This window comes from Falco punctatus (assembly GCF_963210335.1).
Source record: "Falco punctatus genome assembly, contig: scaffold_40, whole genome shotgun sequence".
Lineage (NCBI taxonomy): Eukaryota > Metazoa > Chordata > Aves > Falconiformes > Falconidae > Falco > Falco punctatus.
Window position 1 is genome coordinate 539,406 of NW_027660300.1, and position 23,901 is coordinate 563,306.

At 51.6% G+C, this 23,901-nt stretch overlaps 2 protein-coding genes and 1 long non-coding RNA gene across 3 annotated transcripts in view; 1 reads left to right on the forward strand and 2 right to left on the reverse strand.

Annotated features, from left to right (window-relative positions):
* Positions 1-23,901, reverse strand: part of LOC308057202 (olfactory receptor 14A16-like) — a gene marked incomplete at its 5' end in the record, with an annotated part of 209,659 nt that overhangs the window by 122,997 nt on the left and 62,761 nt on the right. The window lies entirely within an intron of this gene.
* Positions 13,618-23,901, forward strand: part of LOC308057218 — a 57,882-nt gene continuing 47,598 nt past the window's right edge. Inside the window, exon 1 of the long non-coding RNA XR_013925183.1 lies at positions 13,618-15,073. This is a non-coding gene — a long non-coding RNA (uncharacterized lncRNA). The remainder of the gene's footprint in view (positions 15,074-23,901) is intronic.
* Positions 19,529-20,709, reverse strand: LOC308057227 (olfactory receptor 14C36-like). The gene has a single exon (XM_080411347.1). The coding sequence runs from the start codon at positions 20,636-20,638 to the stop codon at positions 19,697-19,699; it is 942 nt and encodes a 313-aa protein (XP_080267473.1). The 5' UTR covers positions 20,639-20,709; the 3' UTR covers positions 19,529-19,696.

The following is a 23,901-nucleotide window of genomic DNA, read 5'->3' on the forward strand; positions in this document are numbered from 1 at the left end:
AGGCTCGCAGCCTTGGAAGAGCGCGGTGAGGCCGTGGCATGGTCAGGGGAAAGGCCACCAGGAGGGTGACGGGTCGGGATGCCCGCCTGAAGGGTGGTTTCCCCGGTGGTGGAGCTTTCCTTGGAGGTAGGGAAGAGCAGGAGGGAGAAGCACTGCCAGCCAGTGCAGCTGGGAAAGTGGAGACTGGAGGTCAGGAGGAGGAAATGTCACTCAAGGGCTTGTGCTGTGGTGGGAGACGTCGTCCAGAAGGAGTGTCAGATCAGTCCATGTGTGTGTGTTTGCAGGAACAGCGTGTGAGGGTGGGCAGACATGAGTGCATGTGTGGCAAGGGCAGGGTGAGAGCAAGGTGGGGAAGCCAGATGGGTGCCTGCAGCCTGCCGGGGAAAAGCAGCAGCCGTGGGACAGCATAGGACAGCGTGAGATGGAAGGCAAAGGGCACCGGCAAGGCTGGAAGTCACCAAGAGAACCCAAGGGTTGTCCCCTTGCGTACGGCCATTGTCTCTGCCGTACAGAGTGCAGTTTATGGCACCTGCAGTGTCCTTGGCCATCTCTTCCAGTCCTGTGGATCTCTTTATCACTGCCTTCCCCAGTTCAGCAGCCCCTCGCCAAGAAATAAACCACCCAGCAGAAGAGTGAAACCCAGTGGGTCTCTCTGTAAGGGGTGGTTGATTCCGCCTGTATCTGCACAGGTAAGTTGTTCACCACCGACTGTTGTCCAGTCTCTCAGTCAGTCATATCAGGAAATATCCCACCATCTTAGTGGTACATCTACCCAACCATCGTGGTGGTAACGCTTTTTGTGCTACACTGGCACATATCCAGCACCACCCAGTGCCCAGTGGAATGTTCCAGTACCTACTGCTAGTTAGTTCTGACAGCTTCATGAATTGCATTGAGCAATCACAATGTGGGTAGGGCCCCACAAAGAGCAGAGTTCCATTTTGGTGTGTCTTGGCTTCATTTTAGTAAAACACTTCACACTGAGTGTGGATTCAGTATTGCCCAGGTCTGGAGGTCAGTCTCGTTCCAATGAGTGTATTTTGGTCTTAGCCACAAGTTATGCCCACTAGTCCCAAATGGGATGGGGATACCAGCTACAGGCATTCCTGCATGAGGAGATTCAGGGAAAAGGGTACAAACCCAACAATCACTCTTCTTAAAAACATTCATCGATGCTTCCACCATTTTCAAATGAGCATTCCATGTCCATGACTCCTCCTGATCGCACCCAAGCTGAGGATTTAGCATACCACATCACAGGCCAAATTCTATACATCTGTAAAACATATTTCAACATATATCTACAAAGGAGAGGCAAGTAGCAGACTCCAGCTTCCCTGTAGACAGCCCAGTCTTATCTGGGGTCGCATTTCAGTCATTCACTTATATGCTGTCTGGCAATAATGCAAGAACCTGAATGTAGAACTTCATGATTCTGGAGGTAGTTTCAAGCATAAAGGGTTTTTTTGTTGCTTGACAGTCCATTCTGGTGATGTGGCTGGTTAAACCCTGCTATGGCACGTCCATGGAGTGACTCCTTCAGGCCTGACAGCAGCGTAGGTGCTGAGCAAAATCTGGAAAGGTCCTTTCACTTCTGTTCAACGGTTCATCCATCCATGTTCTAAGATACACACAATCTCCGGGTTGGTAGTGATGTACAGGCACGTCCAGGGACAGATCTGCGCTCACAGTGACGTACCTCTGGAGAGAGGACAGGACCATTCCTAGAGACTGAACATACTCTTTTAAGCCATGTTTGCCTTCTATTATTTTGGGATTCAGTCCCATTTCTGTCACCTGGCAAGGTTTACCATGTATCCTTTCCAAAGTCTCTCCTTCCGTTTACGCTGGATCCTGTATCTGTAGCAATGCTGAGGGAAAAGCATCTGACTGCTCTCTCTGAGGTTCTTGGCAAATTTTACTCATCTGTCCTTTCAGGCTTTGCTTCATTCTCTCTACTTTCCCGCTTGATTGAGGTCTCCATGGAGTGTGGAGATCCCATCTTACCCCTTCTATTTAGCTAAAAGCTGAAGGGCTCCTACTACCAAGTGTGGACCCCAACACCCAAAGAAAGTCCGATGGGTACCCCAAATCTCAGTATTATCTCTGAACTTACACTAATGATACTTCTTATTGGTGCGGCAAGGGAAAGCTTCCAGCCAGCCTGAAAAAGCATCTCTCATGACTAAAAGATACTGATACCCATTTTGCTGCAGTAACTTGGAAAAAGTCTATTTGCCAGTAATCCCCTGGGCTTTGTCAGCCCTGGGAAAGGTCTTTGAGGGTACGTGAAGATACTTCTTCAGGCATTACTCATGCTTCTTCACTCTGTTTTTTTTTTTCGCAGTCATGGTACATTTAGAAGTTGCCCGTTCAAGGCTTTTAACATCCTCTCAATTCCCCTGTTGCCTTCGCAGGCGCGCGGTGACCTGGTTCAGGAACGGCACGGCGGCCAACCCCAGGCCGCTCGGTCCATCAGCTCACAGACACCAATGTGGTGGATGGCAAAATGGTGTTTATTGATAAGTGGCGCGACATTATAGAGCTTGGGTTTACAACGTCCCTTCCGTCTGCTTACGTCATAAGCTAAACGCTATTGGCTATCCAGAGAGGGGCTCTATATTTCCGTACAGCGCGACATCTTCCGACCGCCAAGCCCTAACTACCTACATTTCCCCCCTCCCTATGGATAATTGAATCAGCTAAAATATAACAATCAAAATCTTAATTTAATTTATATTCTATGGTTTGTAAAAATATTAAAAGAATATTGTATCAACTTGATTAAAAAACATAAGGCACAGTGGTCAGGTGGAAGGTAAGGGGTAATTGATAATACCAAGGTATGAATTAGGGTAAGCTAGAGGTAGCTAAGGGTAATACCAAATGGGACTTAAAAGTTAAAGCAGTTGATGGCGTTCTACCAGCATAATGTCGACTTTCTCTAGGTGGCTCTTGACAAATGACACGAGCTTATTCAGTATACAGGGTCCAAAGATCAGTGCCATGATGATCACTGCAATCGGCCCTGCCAAGGTAGATATCAGGGTGCTTGACCACGGTGAACGGGCAAACCACGATTCAAGCCACCCTTGTTGGGTTTCCCTGTCTCTCTTTCTTTTTTCTAGCCTTTCTCTAAGTTGGGCCATTGTATCTCTGACAACCCCAGTGTGATCTGCGTACACAAACATTCTTCTCCTGATGCCGCACATAACCCGCCTTGTTGTAAAAACATGACATCCAATCCTCTACGATTTTGTAAAACTACTTCGGACAACGACCTCAGTGACTTTTCCAAAGCGCTGATCGATTTTTCAATGCGAGCCAGATCCTCATCCACTGCAATTCTGAGGGACTGGAACTTCTGGTTCTGTTCGACTAACGAGGCTATACCTGTTCCTGCCCCTGCGGCCCCTGTGGCTAGCAAGGTAGCTGTAGTCAGAGCGGTGATGGGTTCTCGCTTTTGGATATCATGCGAAGCTGGAAGGGTTTGATGAGTATATACGTATTCCTCAGGATGGTATACGATTCTCAGAATAATCCTTACCTGTATACAAAATTCACGGTTTCCTTTGAGCAGTTTAAGAGAGACACGTGGGGTAATTCCGGATTTTGAACATATCCATTTGGTGGTTTTGACAGGAACTAGCCAATCAGCTTTCGATAGCTCTTCTGATGTGGACTCGTTCAAACACAGAGGCCTTTTTAATTAATTGGTAGATAATTGGTAGATCTTCCACAACATTGTCTGGTCTCTTTGTTTTACCAGGTGTTTGTTGCCTTCGCAGGCGCGCAGTGACCTGGTTCAGGAACGACACGGCAGCCAATCCCTGGCCGTGCGGTCCATCAGCTCACAGACACCAATGTGGTGGATGGCAAATGGCGTTCATTGCTGAGCGGCGCGGCACTATATAGCCTAGGTTTACAGTGTCACTTCCGTCTGCTTACATCATAAGCTACAAGCTGTTGGCTACCTGGAGGGGTGCCCTGTGTGTCCGTACAGCGCGACATCTTCCGTCCGCCAGGCCCTACCTAGCAACACACGTGTCTGCCAATACCAGGAGGAGGAACTGGGTGATGGAGCTGCTGTTGGACATCTGCTGCCTCTGAGCATGGGGACCTGCTCAAGGAGGAAAGATAGCAAGTCAGAGGATACTTCTGTGAGCCAATTGAAAGCTGTTTCTTCTAGACCCTTTCCTGCTGCCCCCTGTCCCCCCCTCTGCCGTTCCTAGGAGAGCTCCCTTCCGAGCCGTGGCTGGAGCTGTGCTGAGTGCTGGCCGAGTGTGCTGTGAGGAGCAGGGGCTGTGCCCGCTGGCTGCCCAGCAGTGAGCCCTGCTCTGCAGCAGGGGCTTCATGGGAACCCTGGGGGCAGGGGCCAGTCCTGGCCTTGCCCTGGCTCAGCCCAAACTGCTCCCAGCGCAGAAGGGCCTGTCAGCATCGGCTCTGCCTGTGCTGAGTAGCGGCCATGGCCAGAGCCAGGTCAGGAGGGCTTTGTGCTGTGCTCAGGGAGAGCAGAGTGAGTGCTGAGAGGCAAGGGGACTGTCTGTGCCTGAGGGCAGAGGCAGGCACTCTGCTCTCTCCATCCCTCTCCTTCCCAGCTGCCCGGCAATTGCTCCTTTCTTAGATGGAGAGTGATCACACTGCCATGTTACCCTGACAAGCAGCCAGGCACCGCTGAGAGTAGAGGGATCCACTGCAGAGAACAGAATGCCTCATCCCTTTCCGAAGGCTCAGCACCACACTGCTACCCAAGGACACCCAGGGCTCACTGTGTGCCCTGGAAGCAGCACAGACCTTGGGTGGACACCCAAAGTAGATAGTCAAGAGTCCTGGTCATGGAAAGCTCGAGACAGAGAGTCAGCTCCTCCCCCAGCCTCACAGACTGCATTGCCCACAGCATCAGAGGTTAGGGGAAAGCTGGGACACCTCCATGGTAGAGGACATGTCTGCACAGGAGGACCCACAAGGTCTGGCCCTGAGCCGGCAGCTGAAACCCCTATTGCCAGAGAGCCTGTCTGCAATGCCAATAGCATCTGAGCAAGGCCAGGAGAGAGACAAAGGAACACTCGGGAACTCCTTCCCCTTGCCCAGCGCGGCACACCACCTCCCACACAGCAGCAGTGCAGGACAGTCACCCTCAGGCTCTGCTCAGCGAGAAATGGCAGCGTGGCAGCAGGAGAGATGCACTTCATCCCTTCTGCTGCTCTGCTGGACCAGGGGGTGTTGAAACACATGAAACCAGCGGTCTAAGGGCTGTGCTGGGTGGGAGAGGAGAGCAGAGGTGCGTTGCTCAGGGAAGGCACCTGCACGGCAGACCATGGCCAGGAGGTGCCCCTATCTGCCCTGCATCAGTGTTCCCCTCAGCATCTCCCCCCTCCCTGCCCAGGGCTCTGCTGCCTGCAGCTGTCCCTGCCAGCAGCTCTTTCTCTGGCCCCAGGGCTCTTCCCTGCCAGCGCTGACAGAGCCCAGCTCAGTTCTGTGGATAACTGGCTAGCTGAAAAAAGGTCTCATAGACATAGTCCAGCTGGCTGGACAAAAATGCACATCGCTCTCAGCTTATCTGAAGCAAAGCAAAATACACTGTCTTTGGCTGGTTTTTTTACACAAGAACAGGAAGATTTTGGTGGGAAAAGAATGTTGCAGGTGGGAACAGAAAACGACAGAAGAGAAACTAGGGGCGGGCTTGGTATTTAGGCAACTAACCAATAATGAGCTTAACTTTTGTAATATGTATGAGCTAATTATAACAAGATATAAAAGGTGACTGTAAGGGACAATAAACGAAGTCTGCTGATCACTCATATTGAGTGACTGTGTCTTCCCTCCATCGCAACACAGCCCCTGTGTGCCCAGCTCTGCCCTGCAGCCGCTCTCTGTCTGCACGCTGGAACAAACAGCTTCCCCAAAGGCTGAGGGAAAAGGAGAGCTGATGCTGGTGTCATCTGCAGCGTGCTGGGGAGGGAAGGCACTTGCTCAGCTTCCTCATCAACCTCCCTGTGATGCTTTCAGCATCTCAGCCCCTGCTCTGACCTGCACAGCTGAGTTTCCATTGCCACCAAGCGGAGCCACGGAAAAGTGGCAGCAGAGATTCAGGCAAGCACAGAGCCAAGCAGTGAACCCCTGCCATGAACTTCTGAGACAAGGCCTGAGAGGCAAGTCTCCAAGTACGGTCCAGCTGATAAGCGGCGATGTGCTGGAGCTTGTGGGCCATCAACCTTGGGAGGACGGCCATAAAACCTTGGCAGGATGGCTACAAACCTCGGGAGGACAAGGCATGTGAATAGGTAACAACTGACAGGAGGAGTCAGGCTGAGTAAAGATAAGGGAATGAGGAACAGATGGCCCAAAAGAGAAGTAACAACTTTGTGCTGATTGATGACTGTTGAAACTTACTTAAAGTGTTCTTTGTTTGTAGTTAACCAATGAGGGATTGCCTAGTATGTAATGTGTAGTTTAAAGAACCAAACTGTTTAAAGCACGCGGCCGCTGATAACGTATATAAATTTGCGATTGTATACAATAAATTGACATTTGCTTGCATCAAGCAGCGTCCCGTCTCTCATCGCGGCAATTTGGTGACCCCAACGTGATGGGTTTATGAGCCGCCAGGCTGAGCAGCAGGTCACGAGTCAACGTTGAATGAGCTGCTGAAAGGAAGCAGGAGTTGAAAAAAAATGTCCCTCTGGAATTTAGAGGTGAGTTGTGGGAAACATGGGCAATCAGGGGTCTTCCCCGGAAAGAGATTATCTGAGCTTATGAAAGCTCTCCTTAATAAGCACAAAAAGAATATTCCTGGGCATGATCTCAAGGCAATCCTTAGATGGGTACAGGTAAAATTACCCACTGTGACTGCATCTAATATTTTTACGCGAGAGCTTTGGGATGATGTGTGGGTAAAACTATGGGATGCGGCTACATCGGGGGATGCCAAAGCGCAGTGCATGCTCCCATGGTGGAAAAGCATTTTTGAGATTTTGAAAGCACAGGAAAAAAGTCACAGAGGAGAAGCTGGGGGGGGGGGGGGGGGGGGGGAGGAAACTCTCCTACAGTAACTCCATTTCCGCTGCAGAACCTGAAACCCCCCAACCCCTTGAAGGTTTTTGCCACAGGTTACCCCCCACAGGAAGACCCCTCTGATCCAGGGCCGGTGGACCCTGAAAAAAAGCCAGATTTATATCCCCCCGACCCACACAATGAATGGGCTAGCATAAGACGCCAAGCCTTGAATGAGGGAGACGTGGGCATTGCTAAAACAACAGTGGCCCCTGTGCTTTTTCAGGGTCGGGGGCCACAGTGGGAGGCCTTGTCTTTTCCGGTAATTAAGAACTGCGTCACACCGTTACCGAGCACGGGTTTTCCTCTCCTTATTCTGCAAGTCTGTTCTCTTCTGTATTTGATACATACGTTTTGACTCCTCATGATCGTAAGTCTCTAGTGCAGCTGTTATTAGCTCCAACTCAATACGCGCTATGGGAGTCACATTGGAGGGGGGGGCTTCAGGCACTCCTCCTCACCTATGTGGGTCACGGCAATGCCGCTATGGCCGTGCTGACCATACAACACCTTACTGGTACAGGTCGGCACTCTGACCCGGCAGCCCAAGCTCCGGACATCCATCAGGAGGCTCTCGAAGCAGTCCGTGGGGAAGCAAGAAAGGCTCTTCTTAAAATCCCTGACTCACAAAAGCCGCAGAAAGCTTTTATAAGTGTTACTCAAGGACCCCGTGAGTCCTATATGGAATTTTTTGACAGACTAAAAAATGCTTTAGCGCGTCAGGTGGATAACACGGAAGCGCGGGAAATATTGTTATTGAAATTGGCTGTGGAAAATGCTAATGCAGATTGCAAAACACTGTCGCAATCTCTCCCTCATTCAAACCCCACATTGACTGAAATGATAGAAGCCTGCAATAGAATCAGCACTGTGGATCACAAATTTGAGGTTGTGGATGCTGCCTTTGCAGCTGTATGTGGTCTGTCAGTAATTTGTTACGGCTGTGGCAAACCAGGTCACTTAAGAAAGGATTGCCTGGCTATGAATAAAGGAGCTAAACACCAAACCCCTGGGTACTGCCCTGTATGCCGAAAAGGGCATCATCATGCTAATCAATGTCATTCTAAGAATGATTTCCAAGGTCAACCAAAACAGGGAAACCGATCGCAGAGCATGGGGCAGCGACGCGTGCAGATACAAGTGCCGCAGCTGACATTCCAACCCCAACGGAGAGAAGCAACAGCACCTCGAGTCTTCATCCAGCAGCAACCGGTAGCACCGGATTGGACCTAGCAACCTCCCACACAGTAATGTTACTCGATCCCTCGGTTCACTTATTGTCCACAGATTTCTCGGGACCCGTTTTTAGGCGGGGCTATTGAAATGCACGATACCCTAAAATTGACATGGAAAGTCGATACCCCTATTTGGGTAGATCAATGGCCCCTACCACTGGAAAAGCTTTGCGCCCTCCAGAAACTAGTTATGGAACAGCTAACAAAAGGGCATATTTTGCCTTCCACTGTCCGTGGAGCTCACCTCTCTTTGTTATAAAGAAACAAACTGGCAAGTGGCGCTTGCTCCACGAACTCAGAAAAAATTAATGATGCTACGGAAGACATGGGAGCCCTCCAACCAGGACTCCCGTCCCCCACTATGATTCCTCGACATTGGCATTTGACCGTTATTGATCTCAAAGACTGTTTTTTTAATATCCCACTCCACCCAGATGATGATCCTAAATTTGCCTTTTCAGTCCCTAGCGTCAACATGCAAACCCCGTTGCTAAGATACCAGTGGGCTGTGCTGCCACAAGGAATGAAGAACAGTGTCACAATCTGCCAGTGGTGTACCATCATATGGATGACATCCCAGTGGCCGCACAACATCACGAGGTCACGGAGGAAGCTGTAGCCCTTGTCGCAGCTGCTGTTAATTCAGTAGGCCTCTGTGTTGTGCCAGAAAAAAATTCAAAAAATACCCCCATGGAAGTACTTAGGATTGCATATAAGGACTCAAACTATAGTTCCCCAGCCTTTACAGATACAGACAGACATAAAAAGCTTGCATGACGTACAGAAATTGCTGGGAACAATTAATTGGGTCTGGCTGGGGTTGGGAATTTCTAATGAAGACCTGAGTCCTTTATTTGAACTGCTTAAAGGGAATACCAACTTGTTTTCCCCCCGCAGTCTTGGTCTTGAAGCCGTTGACTCTTTGCTAAAGGTTGCTACTGCAATCACTCACAGACAAGTACATCGCTGGGCTCCTGAATCACCTTTTCATTTGATTATTTTGAATCCTAATCAACAGCCTCATGCGTTAATATTTCAATGGGATTCTCAGAAATCAGACCCTCTGTTGCTTATCGAATGGGTTTTTCTTTATCAAATCAACCTACAAAAACTATTTCAACACAGCATGAGATGTTTGCTTTACTGGTAATTAAAGCCAGACAAGGCTTGTTAACACTATCAGGAGTAGATTTCGCTCGTATCTGTTTACCTGTGACAAGCACGTATTTACAATGGCTTTATCAGCAGTCAGACGCCTTTGTTATGGCATTGGCGGACTATAGAGGTCAACTCACATCCCACCCACCTTCGCATAAGCTGCTTAATATTGACTTTCACTTAATATCCAAGCCAAAAAGGAGCAATCAGCCATTACAAGCTTGTACTGTGTTCACAGACAGGTCTGGAAAATCGCACAAATCAGTCATTTTATGGTGGGATGACCAGCGTGGATGATGGGGCTCGGACATAGAAACTGTTTCTGGTTCTCCTCAGACAGTGGAACTGGCTGCAGTTGTTCGAGTTTTTCGAAGGTGGTCCACACCACTTAATCTCGTTACGGATTCAGCTTATGTTGCAGGGATTGTAGAACAAGCTGAAGCATCTGTACTACGTGATGTCTCACATTCTGAACTGTTTGCCTTATCACAAGAGCTTGTCTTTCTCTTAGACTCTCGCCCTCACCCCTATTTTGTTATGCATGTCAGGGCACATACCTCTTTACCTGGCTTTATTGCAGAAGGGAATCGACGAGCTGATATGCTCACTTTACCAGTACGAGTCCTACCAGATCGCCTAGCACAGGCTAAACTAAGCCATTCTTTCACCAGAATGCTGGAGGTCTCAAACGGCAGTTTGGGCTCACCTCCCAACAAGCGTCCAATATCATCGCCGTCTGTCCTGACAGTCGAAGGCATTCTTTTGGTCCATAGCAGGAGGGGTTAATCCTAGAGGACTACAGAGCTTACAACTATGGAAATGGACGTTACACATTATCCAGAGTTTGGTAAATTAACTATGCCCATTCCTCTATTGACACCTTTTCAGGTGCTCTCTTTTCTTCTTGTCACACAGGAGAGAAAGCTCGTGATGTCCGCAAGCATTTGATGCATGCTATTGCCACCTTGGGCATACCCTCCCAAATAAAAACGGACAACAGTCCCGCATATATCTCAGCTGCAACAAAGGACTTTCTTGACTCATGGGGCATAACTCACATTACTGGTACTCCTCATTCCCCTACAGGCCAATCTTTGATTGAACGCTCTCATCAGTCTTTGAAACGCTTACTACAACAACAAAAAGGGGGGATGGGGACTGCAACCCCTGAGGAACGACTAAGGAAAGCTCTGTGTTTTTTCAATTTTTTGAATTGTTCTTTAATAGATATAATCCTCCGATAGTTGGGCATTTTAATGCGAATGCTTCACTTGAGGCATGAATTCAACCTCCGGTGTTGGTCCGTGATCCAGAAACAGGTAAGATTATGGGACCATATCCTCTTGTGACATGGGGAAGAGGTTATGCTTGTGTTTCCACAGAAAAAATGCCCCGGGTGGATTCTGGCGAAGAACATACGACCCTTCCGTGAATCCCTACCACAATCATCTGGTGAGGACTCCGATCATCCTCCAGATCATCCCCTGGATCATCATCTCGATCAACAAGCTTCTGAACCTTCTGGGATCACGAATAGCTGAAGCAGTATAAACTGAACGCTGTGGACGGAAAATGACTAAATGAATCAACGTAGAGAAGTATCAGTCACGGGAATTTCATGTACTGTATGTGGGCACTGTAAGCCTTGGGTCTTATGTGTGTGCTCTAACTGTAAAAAGGAATGGTGGTGTAGAGTAGTATTAGCCAAACGATGGTGTGAAGGCTGTCTTGTTAATGGAATTAATGCTGTTAAAATTCTGCTTACTTCAGGTCACGAGTCAGCAGAAGAACAAAGATATTGGGAATATTCCCGGGACTGGACCCTATCTGTATATAAACAAGCAGAAAGAGTCCTGGTCTGTGGTTTTGAGTGCAGTAAGACTAACCTGGTGCCTGCTGTTTGGACTCTTCTTAAACAGGACTGGGAGCAGACTAAAGAAAAATGTGAAAAACGATTTGCATGGAAGCTAAGGGCAGGCCAGAAACAATTTTTGAAATAGTGCTTATCTTCATGGTGACAGTAGGGATTGTACAAGGCTACCCATTTCTTCCTGCACTTCCTAAGGTTAATGTATGGGTTACATTGGCAAATGTGACCAGACAAGACACTTGGTGTCTTGCCACTGCTTCACCTAATAACCCCTTTTCCACATGCCTCGTGGGCCTACCGCTAGATGAGTGGCCGGTACCTACAAATTTAAAAGCAATTTTTCCAAATCGGTCACAAAATCTGACAGAGAATTGGGACATATGGGTCCCCTGTCTCCCACAGGCTACCCTAGAACCACAAGAGATTGAGCTTCTTGGATCAGTGAAAATGGGTATTTGTGTGAAGTTGAACTATACAGGGAAAAATCACTCCAAAGCATGGCATGTCTCTCCTGCCCACCCCGTTTTTAAGAATGCTAGTGTTTGGTGTAATTACACGGCAACAAACTTGTCTAAGTCTAGCAATGCCCCCTTGTCATTACCATCGGGAGTATTTTTTATTTGTGGGGACAGAGCGTGGCCCATCATCCCTTCTCATAACAGGAGGTCCACGTAGCCTCGGCCGCCTTTCTGTCCTGACTCCTAATACATCTCTGATTTTACAGCACCGTCTCTCTCATAGGGCAAAGTGTAGCATTCATGCATATGCACCCGATTGTGAAGACCACGTGGAGTTTTGGTCTTGTAGTCAACGCTTTGCTGACTCCCTTTTTATACCTGGAGCGGCCGCTGGAAAAGCATTAGCAACTTTAGATAAGCTTGGCTGCTGGCTTGCTCAACAAGGGCATGCTACTAGCAATGTATTGTCTGGTCTTTTATTAGATGTAGACAGGGTTCGCCGTGCTTCATTGCAAAATAGGGCCACTATCGATTTTTTGCTTTTAGCGCAAGGACACGGCTGTGAGGATTTTGATGGCATGTGCTGCATGAATCTCTCTGACCACTCGGAATCGGTTCATGCCAGCATTTCAACAACTTAAAGCTGGAGTCTTTAAACTTTCACAAGACCACAGCTGGGATTGGTTGGATAAACTTTTTGGAGGATGGGGACTGTCGGGATGCTTAAGAAGTTTAGTGAAGACGATTGTTTATGCCTTAGCCGTTTGTGTCTTCTTGTTACTCTTTTTCCCTGTTTGTTGCAGTGTCTACAAAGATGGATAACACACTCTATGAAGAAAGTTCTTTTTGTGCAACAGGAAGGGGGAGATGTGGGACAGGGCCTGAGAGGCAAGTCTCCAAGTACGGTCCAGCTGATAAGCGGCGATGTGCTGGAGCTTGTGGGCCATCAACCTTGCGAGGCCTGCCATAAAACCTTGGCAGGATGGCTACAAACCTCGGGAGGACAAGGCATGTGAATAGGTAACAACTGACAGGAGGAGTCAGGCTGAGTAAAGATAAGGGAATGAGGAACAGATGGCCCAAAAGAGAAGTAACAACTTTGTTCTGATTGATGACTGTTGAAACTTACTTAAAGTGTTCTTTGTTTGTAGTTAACCAATGAGGGATTGCCTAGTATGTAATGTGTAGTTTAAAGAACCAATCTGTTTAAAGCGTGAGGCCTCTGATAACGTATATAAACTTGTGATTGTATACAATACATCGACATTTGCTTGCATCAAGCAGCGTCCCGTCTCTCATCGCGGCAGTTGGAGCCCTGCCCCTGTTTCCCTGCAGGCTGTAGGCACCATCTCGCTGCCCTGCCTTGCTCTCACCCCAACATTGCCATGGGCTGGCTGATCCAGGCTCCCTCTGGCTGAGCTCTTGCACCGCAGCAGGACCCCTGGAGTGACAGTTCTTCCTCCCCATAGTCACTCTCCACCATCAGAGCTTGCCTTTGTCACATTTTTTCCTCTCCTGAGATTTTTCCCACTGCCCAGCAAAGCTTTACCATCTCAGAAACTACGCTTCAAGCAGGGAACCCAACCTGTTAGGGTTTTTTTTGTGGTCTTTCCCCTCAAAAAAGTGAAGTCACCTCCACATGGTCTTCCAAACCACATGGCTTCTTCTGGCCTTTCAGCTTTTTCCAGAGACATGACCAAGCCCTGTGCCTGCTGCTGTCCTGTCATGTCCACAGGCAAAATGGACATGACAAGCCCTATCCCAGCCCTTCTCCTGGATGGGGCCTGTGGGGTCCCTTGGCAGAGGGACTGTCCCAGCCACGTTCCTGATGCTGGCCTGTCACCTCCAGAGGCAGAACTGACCTCACAGGACCCTCACAGCCAGGCACGTCCTCCTGCATGAGGAGTTCCTGAGACCCAGGTGCCCTCCTAATACCAGACCCCTCCATCACCCTCCTTTTGTCCAGGGATGTGACCACCAAAAAACAAGTTTGTTTTTCTCAGATTTATCAAATAATTTTCCCGCAATCCATTTGAGTGGAGAAACATTCTTCAGATGAGCTCCTCTATTTGTGTTGACACATTCTATAGATGCTCTTATATCTCTATGGTTTGTTTTTTGGTTGGACTGACCTTTAACTGCGCAGCTGAGGCAGGGTCAGCTAGAGCAGCCTGCTCAGCAAGTGGTCTAGGTAGGCTTCCAAGACCATAGAAGCACAGAAACAGAATCATTGAGGTTGGAAAGGACCTTAAAGATCATCACATCCAACCGTAACCTGAGTATCAGTAAATCATCACTGAACCATGTCCCTAAGCACTGCAACTGTCTATTTCTGAAACACCTCCAGGGCTGGAGATTCCCCCAGCTCCCTGGGCAGCCTGTTCCAATGCTTGACCACCCTTGCAGTGAAGATGTTTTTCCTCATATCCAATCTGAACCTCTCCTGGTGTAAATTGAGGCTGTTGCCTCTTGTCCTGTCACTTGTTATCTGGCAGAAGAGACCTCCCCCCACTCATCTACAACCTCCTTTCAGGTACTTCTAGAGAGCATAAAGGTCTCCCTGAAGCCTCGCCTGCTCTAGACTGAACAAGCCATGTCCTCTCAGACCCTCTTCATCCAAGCAGGGATCCAGACCCTTCACCAGCCTTGTTGCCCTTCTCTGGATACACTCCAGGACCTCAACGTTTCTCTTGAACTGAATGGCCCAAACCACAAACGCTTTGTTTGAGGTGTGGCCTCAGCAGTGCCGAGTACAGGGGGTCCATCACTGCCCTGGTCCTGCTGGCCACACTTTTTCTGATACCAGACAGGATGCTATTGGCCTTCTTGGTCATCTGCACACAACTGCTGGCTCATGCTCAACCATCTGTCAATCCTCACCCTCAGGGTACTTCCCCAGCAGGCAGCCTTCCAGCCACTCTGGCCCAAGCCTGTAGAGTTATGTGGGGGTGTGGTGAGCCATGTGCAGAACTGGCACTTCTCCTGGATGAACTTCATACAACTGGACTCATCCAAATGATCCAACCTGTGCAGATCCCTCTGCAGAGCCTTCCTGCCCTCAAGGAGATCAGCACTTCCACCCCACTTGATGTTGTATGCAAACTCACTGAGGGTGCACTCAATCCAGACCATTGATAAAGTTCTGAAGCAGGACTGGCCTCAACACTGAGCCCATGGATCACCAGTAATTATGGGTCGTCACGTGGATGTCACTCCATTTACTACCCCTCTTGGGGCTTGGCTGTCCAGCCAGCTTTAACCCAGCGTGGAGAACACCCACCGAAGCCATGAGCAGCCAGGTTCTCCAGGAGAATGCAGTGGGAGATGTTGTCCAAGGCTTTTTTAAGGTCCAGGTAGAGAACACCCCCAGGCTTTCCCTCATCCGCTAGGCAGGCCACCTTGTCACAAAATGAGATCAGATTCATCAAGCAGGACCTGCCTTTCATAGATCTGTGCTAGCTCGTCCTGACCTCCTGCTTGTCCTATGCTTGCTGTTGGCTGTTGTTCAGGATGATCAGCTCCACAACCTTCCTGGCACTAAGATCAGGTTGACAGTCCTAGGATCCTCTTTTCTACGTTTCTTGTAGGTGGGCACTTTGACTAACCCCCAGGCTTCTGGTGCCTCCCCAGTATAGCCAGGAGTCTTGATAGTCACCCCTGGGGGAATGCATTTAGAGAAACAGACCAACGGTTTTCACAGTGTTCCTGGATCACGGCATGTCCGTAGCCAAGGACACTTTCCAAAGCACTTTGTCCTCCCTGGACATGAGGTTCACCTGCACCACATGTCCTCTGGGGCTGCAGAGGCAACACAGACAGACACGTCCTCTCCTGCCAGCACTGCACAGTCCAGCCCTTTGTCCCTCTGGTCTTGAGGACAGCTGGGTTTCCTCTCCTTAGGGACATTTCATTTCACCGTTACAGTGCCACCTGCCAACCACCCCAGTATGCTCTGCAGCAAAATTTAGCATGCATTGGACTTTGGGCACTTGGTACCCGCTATTTTTGTTACTTGTTTGATCTTGGCCCTGGTGCCACAGCTGAGGTCCAACGCGTCCCTTCTCTGCCATAAAGAACCTAAACCAGGGAGAGCAAGGGGCCAAACTCTTACTTAACCAGCCTGAGGAAGCCTTAGGATCAATGACCTCACATCTTACTGGGGACTTTTCTGACCCCGTGGGTTTACATGGCAAGGGTTTGGGAGCGGTCATGGGGTTTGTAGGGCTGACAAAGGTGAGAAGAGGTCAAGAGTTGGCCCCATGGCCAAGAAAGCCACATTCAGCTGGCTCTGAAATGGACCTGCTACCTCCCTGAGCTCATAAGTAATTCTAGCTGTGAATTCTCTCTGTGAAAAACCAATGCAAGAAAGGCCATAAGACAGTGTGCAGCATTTGTAAGAGAAAGGCGTGAGAAACAAGGCACAGGAACAGCCCTACAAACACCAAGTGAGTGAAGAAGGATGGGGGGCAGTGAGGGAGAGGCTTGCTGGGCTCATGGAAGCCAACGGTCAACCCACTGACCCCGACGGTCACAGGTCAGCACAGTGACAATGTTCCTTTAGGTGTCTGTAGGTTCTTTACATCAGCATTTTAGCATTGCTGCCAGATGGGCCAACAGCTGTGATGCTCAGCTGCATCTGAAACCCTGTCTCACCCCTGTCCACCTTGGCTCCAGCAGCAAAGGAATGATGGAGTCTCATCTCCCAGGGGCAGTGAGGCAGGAGAGCAGCGGAGTGCAGGTGCCGGGCCTCAGGGTGGCAGGCTGTGGCAAATGCTGGGAACTTTCACTGGTCAGTATCACTCAAGGGAGAAGAATTCAGTGCAAGTGGTCACAAGGAGGCCATGAGGCCCCAGGGCCAGAGGACAACTCGCCTTCTCATAGGCCTTGGTGGCAGAAACAATGGCTGTACGCAAGGGGACAACCCTTGGGTTCTCTTGGTGACTTCCAGCCTTGCCCGTGCCCTTTGCCTTCCATCTCACGCTGTCCTACGCTGTCCCACGGCTGCTGCTTTTCCCCGGCAGGCTGCAGGCACCCATCTGGCTTCCCCACCTTGCTCTCACCCTGCCCTTGCCACACATGCACCGATGTCTGCCCACCCTCACACGCTGTTCCTGCAAACACACACACATGGACTGATCCCACACTCCTTCTGGACGACGTCTCCCACCACAGCACAAGCCCTTGAGTGACATTTCCTCCTCCTGACCTCCAGTCTCCACTTTCCCAGCTGCACTGGCTGGCAGTGCTTCTCCCTCCTGCTCTTCCCTACCTCCAAGGAAAGCTCCACCACCTGGGAAACCACCCTTCAGGCGGGCATCCCGACCCGTCACCCTCTTGGTGGCCTTTCCCCTGACCATGCCACGGCCTCACCGCGCTCTTCCAAGGCTGCGAGCCTTTCAGCTTCTCGCATAGACACGAGCAAGCGGTGTGCCTGCTGCTGTGCTGCCATGTTCTCAGGCTGCAGCGACGTGACAAGCAAGAAAGAAGCCCCTCGGTGGAGTGAGCCCAGGTCCTTAGGCAGAGGGGATCTCACAGCCCCTGTGCCACCCAGGGGCCTTCTGCTGGCCTGCCCGAGACACGGGCAGATGGAGCTTAACAGCACGTGTCCCAGCCATGAGTCAGGGGCTGCCCTACGCGCTGTTTCAGGCAGAGGTGACCTCACCGCCCCTTTCCCAGGCACATTGCTGCTGTTGGGCTGTCCCCTCCGCAGGCAGAACTGACCTCACTGCCCCCGTCACAGCCATTGGCTTCCTGCTGGAATGTGAGTCCCTGAGACACAACTGACCACGAGATACCGTCCTCAGCCGTCACCCTCCCCGTGGCCCAGCACCCCAGCAGATGAAGGGAAGCTTCTCTCAGCCAGTTTATCTCATGGATTTCATACCTACCGTTTGGGTGGAGGAACATTCCTCAGGGGAACTGCTCTGTTTATACTGGACACTTTTTTGTCTCTGCTTCTGCGCCTCTGTTTTCCCTTCTTCCCCCTGCTATCCCATCCCAACCGAGCTCTCCAGGGAAGTGAGTCAATGAGTCCTAGAATATCTCAGGTTGGGAGAGGCCCCTGTAAATCCCCTTGTCCAGCTGTCCTGCTCAAGGCAGGGTGAACTGGATGGCATCTCTCAAGGGCTCTGCCCACTTTGGCATCATCCACAGAAGGGTCTGAAAGCCACTTTGTCAGCTTGTACTGGGAGACAATCAAGACATTCAACACAGTTGGCCCAACTGCTTGCACTGGAAGAGGTCACTAGTCAGTGGCCACCAGGAGGACTTGACCACTGGTGACATTTGGTCTTGAGCCCCTGTGGCGCATGATGCACTGACTGGGAGCGGATTGAAGGCACGAAGACACTTGAAGACACCTCAAAGACACTTTGTTAAATTCAAGCAAGCCTTTTATAGCTTTGCAGGGGGCTGACGTGTCAGCCTGTAACTGTGCTCAGCAACTTTCCACTCTGGGCTCTTTTTTTATTACAGACACAGCAGTTCAGCAACTCCCTTTATCTACAAGGCCACAAGCTCTGCAGACCACTCCCTATCTTCAAGGTTCTCCTCTTGCTCCCATGGCTTCCTTCCAACAGGCATAACTGTGTCTCTCTCCCAAGGTCGGGTTTCGCTCCCTGACGCCGTTGAGCTAGCTCGACACATAGCCACAAGCCGCCAGCCAACTTCCCACCCACAGTGTCCTCCATTTCTTCACTCCAGAAGTCACCCATCTGCCTGTACAGAAAGTGCAGGAGAAAAAGTCAAACCCCTTGCAAAGGTGCAGGCACAAACCATCCCCTTCTTGCCTCAATACGTAGGGGTGCAGCAATCCCTTTGATGTCCCACAACTACCTGGAACTGGCTGCAGGAGTATTTCCACCATCATTTCCCCAGACACTACGGTGAGGATGACCAGCCTGTATTTCTCCCAATTGTCCTTCTTGCTTTTCCTGAACAAAGGCTGGATGTCTGCCTTTTGCCAGGACCCCAGAACCTCCCTGATTGCTCGGACACATTTGAGGGCACCATCCAGAAAGGGTGCCGTGATCAGACAGAGGCACTTGCAATGAGCCTGCCCAAGGCGGGTGAGATGAATCTCCCTGGGACAGTGGCCTTTGTTCCTGCAGTCACACACAGGAACGGCGGTGCCCTGGGAGGTGTCCCCACCTCAGCTGGCCTCATGCACTGCTGGCGTGGTTGAACCCCAGCCTCACGCACACAGGGGTGCTCAGAGGCACGAGCCCGTCCCTGGCACGTGCGGAGGCAGAGCACTGCAGCGGGCACAGTGACTGCCTGGCCTCCTGCTGCCCCTGCCAGAGGCTGGCAGCACCTCAGCCCGGGGGTGTCGCGCCCTGCTCGGCACCTCGCGGAGATGGCCCTCGTCATGAGCAATGGGCACGGGGACCTCGGTTCAAGGAAGCACGTTGCAGTGCTGCATTCAGGTGGTCTCCACAAACGCATAACATTTGATGGAGGCCAGCACCGTCACAGAGTGCCCGTTGCCTGCCCCTGCCTGCGCTCACAGGACTGCCACGCAGCACGGCGGTGACCAAGCTGCCAGAGCACTCAGGCCTTACACCAAGGCAGGGGGTCAGAAGGAGAGTGTGGAAGTGGAAGGAGGACAGCACTGGAGAGCCAAGGGGTGGTGTTCCCTGGTACTGCTGCCATGCCAGGAACCTTTTCCCTTCCATCTGTGGACACAGGAACTCTCCATGCAGCTGCAGAAAAGCCTTGGAAGAAAGAATCCCAGGAAAAACATAGTGGTTTAATGGCCCTTTGGCTTTGTTAGATGAAGAGAGAGCAGGTCACCTTCAGAAAAGAAAACCACAGAAGGAATTAGAATGGGGACGACACCTTTATCAGAAATGAAATACCATGAGCAACTACAACAAATTCAGAAGACAGTCTGGGTCTGTGATAAATTACATTATAAATGCTACTCATAAATTTATTCCTTCAGAAAAACATCCATCTATCAGTTTGCACATTGCACCCTTGAGCTCCTGGTTCCTCATGCTGTAGATGAGGGGGTTCACTGCTGGAGGCACCACCGAGTACAGAACTGCCACCACCAGGTCCAGGGATGGGGAGGAGATGGAGGGGGGCTTCAGGTGGGCAAATGTGCCAGGGCTGACAAAGAGGGAGATCACGGCCAGGTGAGGGAGGCACGTGGAAAAGGCTTTGTGCCGCCCCTGCTCAGAGGGGACCCTCAGCACAGCCCTGAAGATCTGCACGTAGGACAGCACAATGAAAACAAAACACCCAAATAATAAAGTGGCACCAGCCACAATTAGCCCCACTTCCCTGAGGTAGGTGTGTGAGCAGGAGAGCTTGAGGATCTGTGGGATTTCACAGAAGACCTGTCCCAGGGCATTGCCTTGGCAGAGCGGCAGTGACAGTGTATTGGCCGTGTGCAGCGCAGCATTGAGAAACCCACTGGCCCAGGCAGCTGCTGCCATGTGGACACAAGCTCTGCTGCCCAGCAGGGTCCCGTAGTGCAGGGGCTGGCAGATGGCCACCAAGCGGTCATAGGCCATGACGGTGAGGAGAAAATACTCTGCTGAAAGGAAAAAGACAATCAGGAAGAGCTGTGCAGCACATCCTGAGTAGGAGATGTCCCTGGTGTCCCAGAGGGAGTTGGCCATGGCTTTGGGGACAATAGTGGAGATGGAGCCCAGGTCGAGGAGGGAGAGGTTGAGGAGGAAGAAGTACATGGGGGTGTGCAGGTGGTGGTCGCACACTACGGTGGTGATGATGAGGCCGTTGGCCATGAGGGCAGCCAGGTAGATGCCCAGGGAGAGCCAGAAGTGCAAGAGCTGCAGCTCCCGCGTGTCTGCAAATGCCAGGAGGAGGAACTGGGTGATGGAGCTGCTGTTGGGCATCTGCTGCCTCTGGGCATATGGTCCTGTCACAGGAGAAAAAGACAGTGATAATTTAGGGGAGACTTCTGCAAGCAAAATCAAAGCCATTTCCCACAGACCACGCCCCCGTCACACACAGACATCCCTCTCTTTTCTCGGAGACCTTCCTGCAGCTGTGTGGCTGCAGCCCTGCTTGGTGCTGGCCGTGTGGGCGATGAAGAGCAGGGCATCTGCCCACGGGCTCTTGACCAGCCAGCCCCACTCTGCAGCAGTGGGTGGGGGCAGGGACCAGTCCTGGTGTTTAACTTTGTCCTGTGAAACCAGTGCCAACGCAGAAGGGCTGCTCAGCATCTGCAGCGCCAGTGCTAAGGAACGGGAAGGGTGAAGGCATTTTAAGGGAGTTTTCGTTTTTTTCCACAGCTCCCCCCATCTCTCCTGTTGAGTATTCTCGCATGTCAGAAAAGCAGAGCATTTTTGCTGCCCTCAGGTGGAACAGAGTGAGGTCTGTGAGGCAAGAGGATTGCCTGTGGGTGAGTCCCAGTGAGGGGAGGTGGTCTGTCCATCTGGTTCCCGGTATCTATGGGCTTGCACCTTCCTGAGATGAATGGTGGCCACACTCCCATGTTACCCTGAAATACCACAAGGCACTGCTGAGAACAGACTGACCCACCACAGACCAGTAAAGGTTGTAGGCTTTCATCAGAAGTCAGCATCCCACCCACAGCAAAGGATACACAGCTCATTTCACCCTCCCCAAAAGCGTTTTCTCCATCACAGAAACTCTACGCCTCTACGTGGGGCATTCAGATCACTAATGGGTGCGAGGGGACAGGTTTCCATTCTGGAGGGCAACGCACTGCTTGGAAGGGAACTTCAAGGAGGTAGCCAAGTGCCCTAACAAGAGCATCAGATTGAGGGAGAACCAGCCCATTGCCCAGCCCCACACAAGGCATTGCCCACAGCCCCACAGGTGAGAGGAAAGCTGGGACACCTGTTCCCATGGACACACCTGCAGGAGAGGACCCACAAGGTCAGAGTGTGACTCTGCAGCCGAAACACTCATCCCCAGAGAGCCTGACAGCAAGAGCTAGAGAATAAAACTAACACCAAAAGGCAGAGAAAGAAGTAAAATTGCAGTGATGGTCTAGGTAAGAGTGTCCAGGGCGAGCGTGCCAGGCACTGAGGGCAGCGTTGCCCTTGCCCAGCTCTGCTCGCCACCTCCCACACACCAACATTGCCGGGCAGCTGCTCTCAGCCCCTGTGCTCTGCAGAGGGACCGGGGCACGTGGCTGCAGAGCTGCACCGCGGCTCTGCTGGAGCTCTGGCTGCAGAGGGGGTGGCTCACACCTCGGGACCCCCAGCCCTGAGGGCAGAGGCTTTGCTGGGGGGAGAGCAGCCAGGGGGATGCCTCAGAGAAAGGGGTCTGCACTGCACATGGTCAGAGAGAGCTTTCTGATTCTGCTTTCAACAACAATTCTGTCTGAAGTTTCCCATCAGTCCTTGCAATATCCTGGATGTCAGGAGATTTTCCTTGTGGGAGGTATCTCCCTGTGCCAGGTCTTTCCCTGTCAGTGCTCACAGATCCCCTCACAACCTCTGTGCACTGGCCCCGCACAAACGTGCCTCTCTGCAGGGCACTGGCTGGGCGCAGGGTCCTGTCTGCAGGGGGAAAAGGGCAGCTCAGAACGACCCTGATGGCTCCAGCAAAGGTGCTGCTGCTGCTGTTCATAGGCGGAGGAGTGGCTGAGGGCACTTCAGGAGGCTCCTGGCAGACCTCCTCATCACTCACAGTTACAGCTGGCAGTCTCAGGGACATCTTCAAACTCGACATCTCCATTAACATTTCTGCCTTCCCTCTCCTGCCCCCAACAACAGAAAGCTGAAAACACAGATTGAGGAGAGCCCTGGATTTATCATAGCAATCCCTGCGCTGACCTTCGATACGAGAAGTCTCATCCAGACACATTCTGAGGGTAACCTATCCTTGTAAGCAGCGCTCAGCCATGCAGCACACTCTCAACAGCAGAGAGATCCTTCCCTCTCGGGGCTCAGTCCATATGCCCCCAGAGCTGTGGGGAGCCCCCCGGCAGGCTGAGAGCTGCCCCTGGCAGGTGGCAGAGCCCCTGCCCCAGCACACAGCCCCCGCGGCTGCAGGGACCCTGCTGGCAAGGACAGCCCTGGGCACCCCTGCCTGCACAGCCACCTTCACAGCCCTGCAGCCGGCCCTGGCACAAGGCAGCCCACATGCCCTGGCCCTCCCACGCTGCAGCAGGGAAGCCCTGCTCTGCAGCACACTGGCCTCCTCCACAGCAAAAGGCTCCCACACGGTCCCACAGGCTGGGGGGGCCCCAGCTGCTGCAGACCTGGCTAGCAACTGCAGAGGCATTGCCCTGCAGCCACACACTTACCGGCTCAAGGGCTCTGCAGATTTCTCCAGCAGGGAGCTCTCAGCAGCCTCCCACCAAGGTCTGCTTTTGAGCTCTCCCTGCCTCCCTCCTCTGCCCCTCTGGGCTCCCTCCAGCTGTCCCTGGGGCTGCAGGGGAACCTGCTGGGCAGCAGCATGAGGCAATCCCTCATGGGCCTTGCCTCACCTGGGGACACACTTATTTCCAGCACTGGCAATTCCCTTACTAGGAAAAGTTTTCTGCATGAGCATCAACTTTTGTTAACCCATTACTAGACAGGATACCGGGAAGACTGCAGCTTAGGATCCAAGTACTCCTAAAGGAGCGTGTGTGTACGTGTGTGTCTGGTGGTTCTGCAGGCAGGGCAGGGAGGATGTCCTCAGTGCTTCAGTAAGCCCTGCAGAGCCCATTGCAGCACTTCATTGCACAGTCCGAGGGCTCAAGACTCAGCTCTCCTTTGCCCAGGCCACGTCTCTGCTCTGAAGCAAAGCCTTTGCACGCACGGGCTCGGGGACACTTGGTACCAGGTTGCCTTGTGGCCAGGCACAGCTGGGCTGGTGCCACAGCTGGGGGGCTTCAGCCCAGATGTGCAGCAGTGCCCTCAGCCAGGGGCCCACGCAGCGGCAGCTGGAGCCCGTCCTGTTGCAGACAGAGCTGTGACACTGAGGGAACCAAGTGCCAGGGCAGGTGGCAGAGCTCAGCACAGCTGCTCGGCAAGGACAGCAGCCTCCAACAGGTCCAACATTGAAAATGGAGTTTATGCTTGTGGGGCAATTCCAGGGCACCCGAAGGAGCGTTCCCTCCTTCTGCACAGGCCACAGCCTGCCAGTGTGTGACCTGGGGCCTGCACTCTGCTGCTCTCCTGCCTCACTCCCCCTG

Coding starts and splice junctions, on each gene's coding strand:
- LOC308057227 (XM_080411347.1), bottom strand. CDS start 20,638: ATGCCCAACAGCAGCTCCATCACCCAGTTCCTCCTCCTGGCATTTGCA.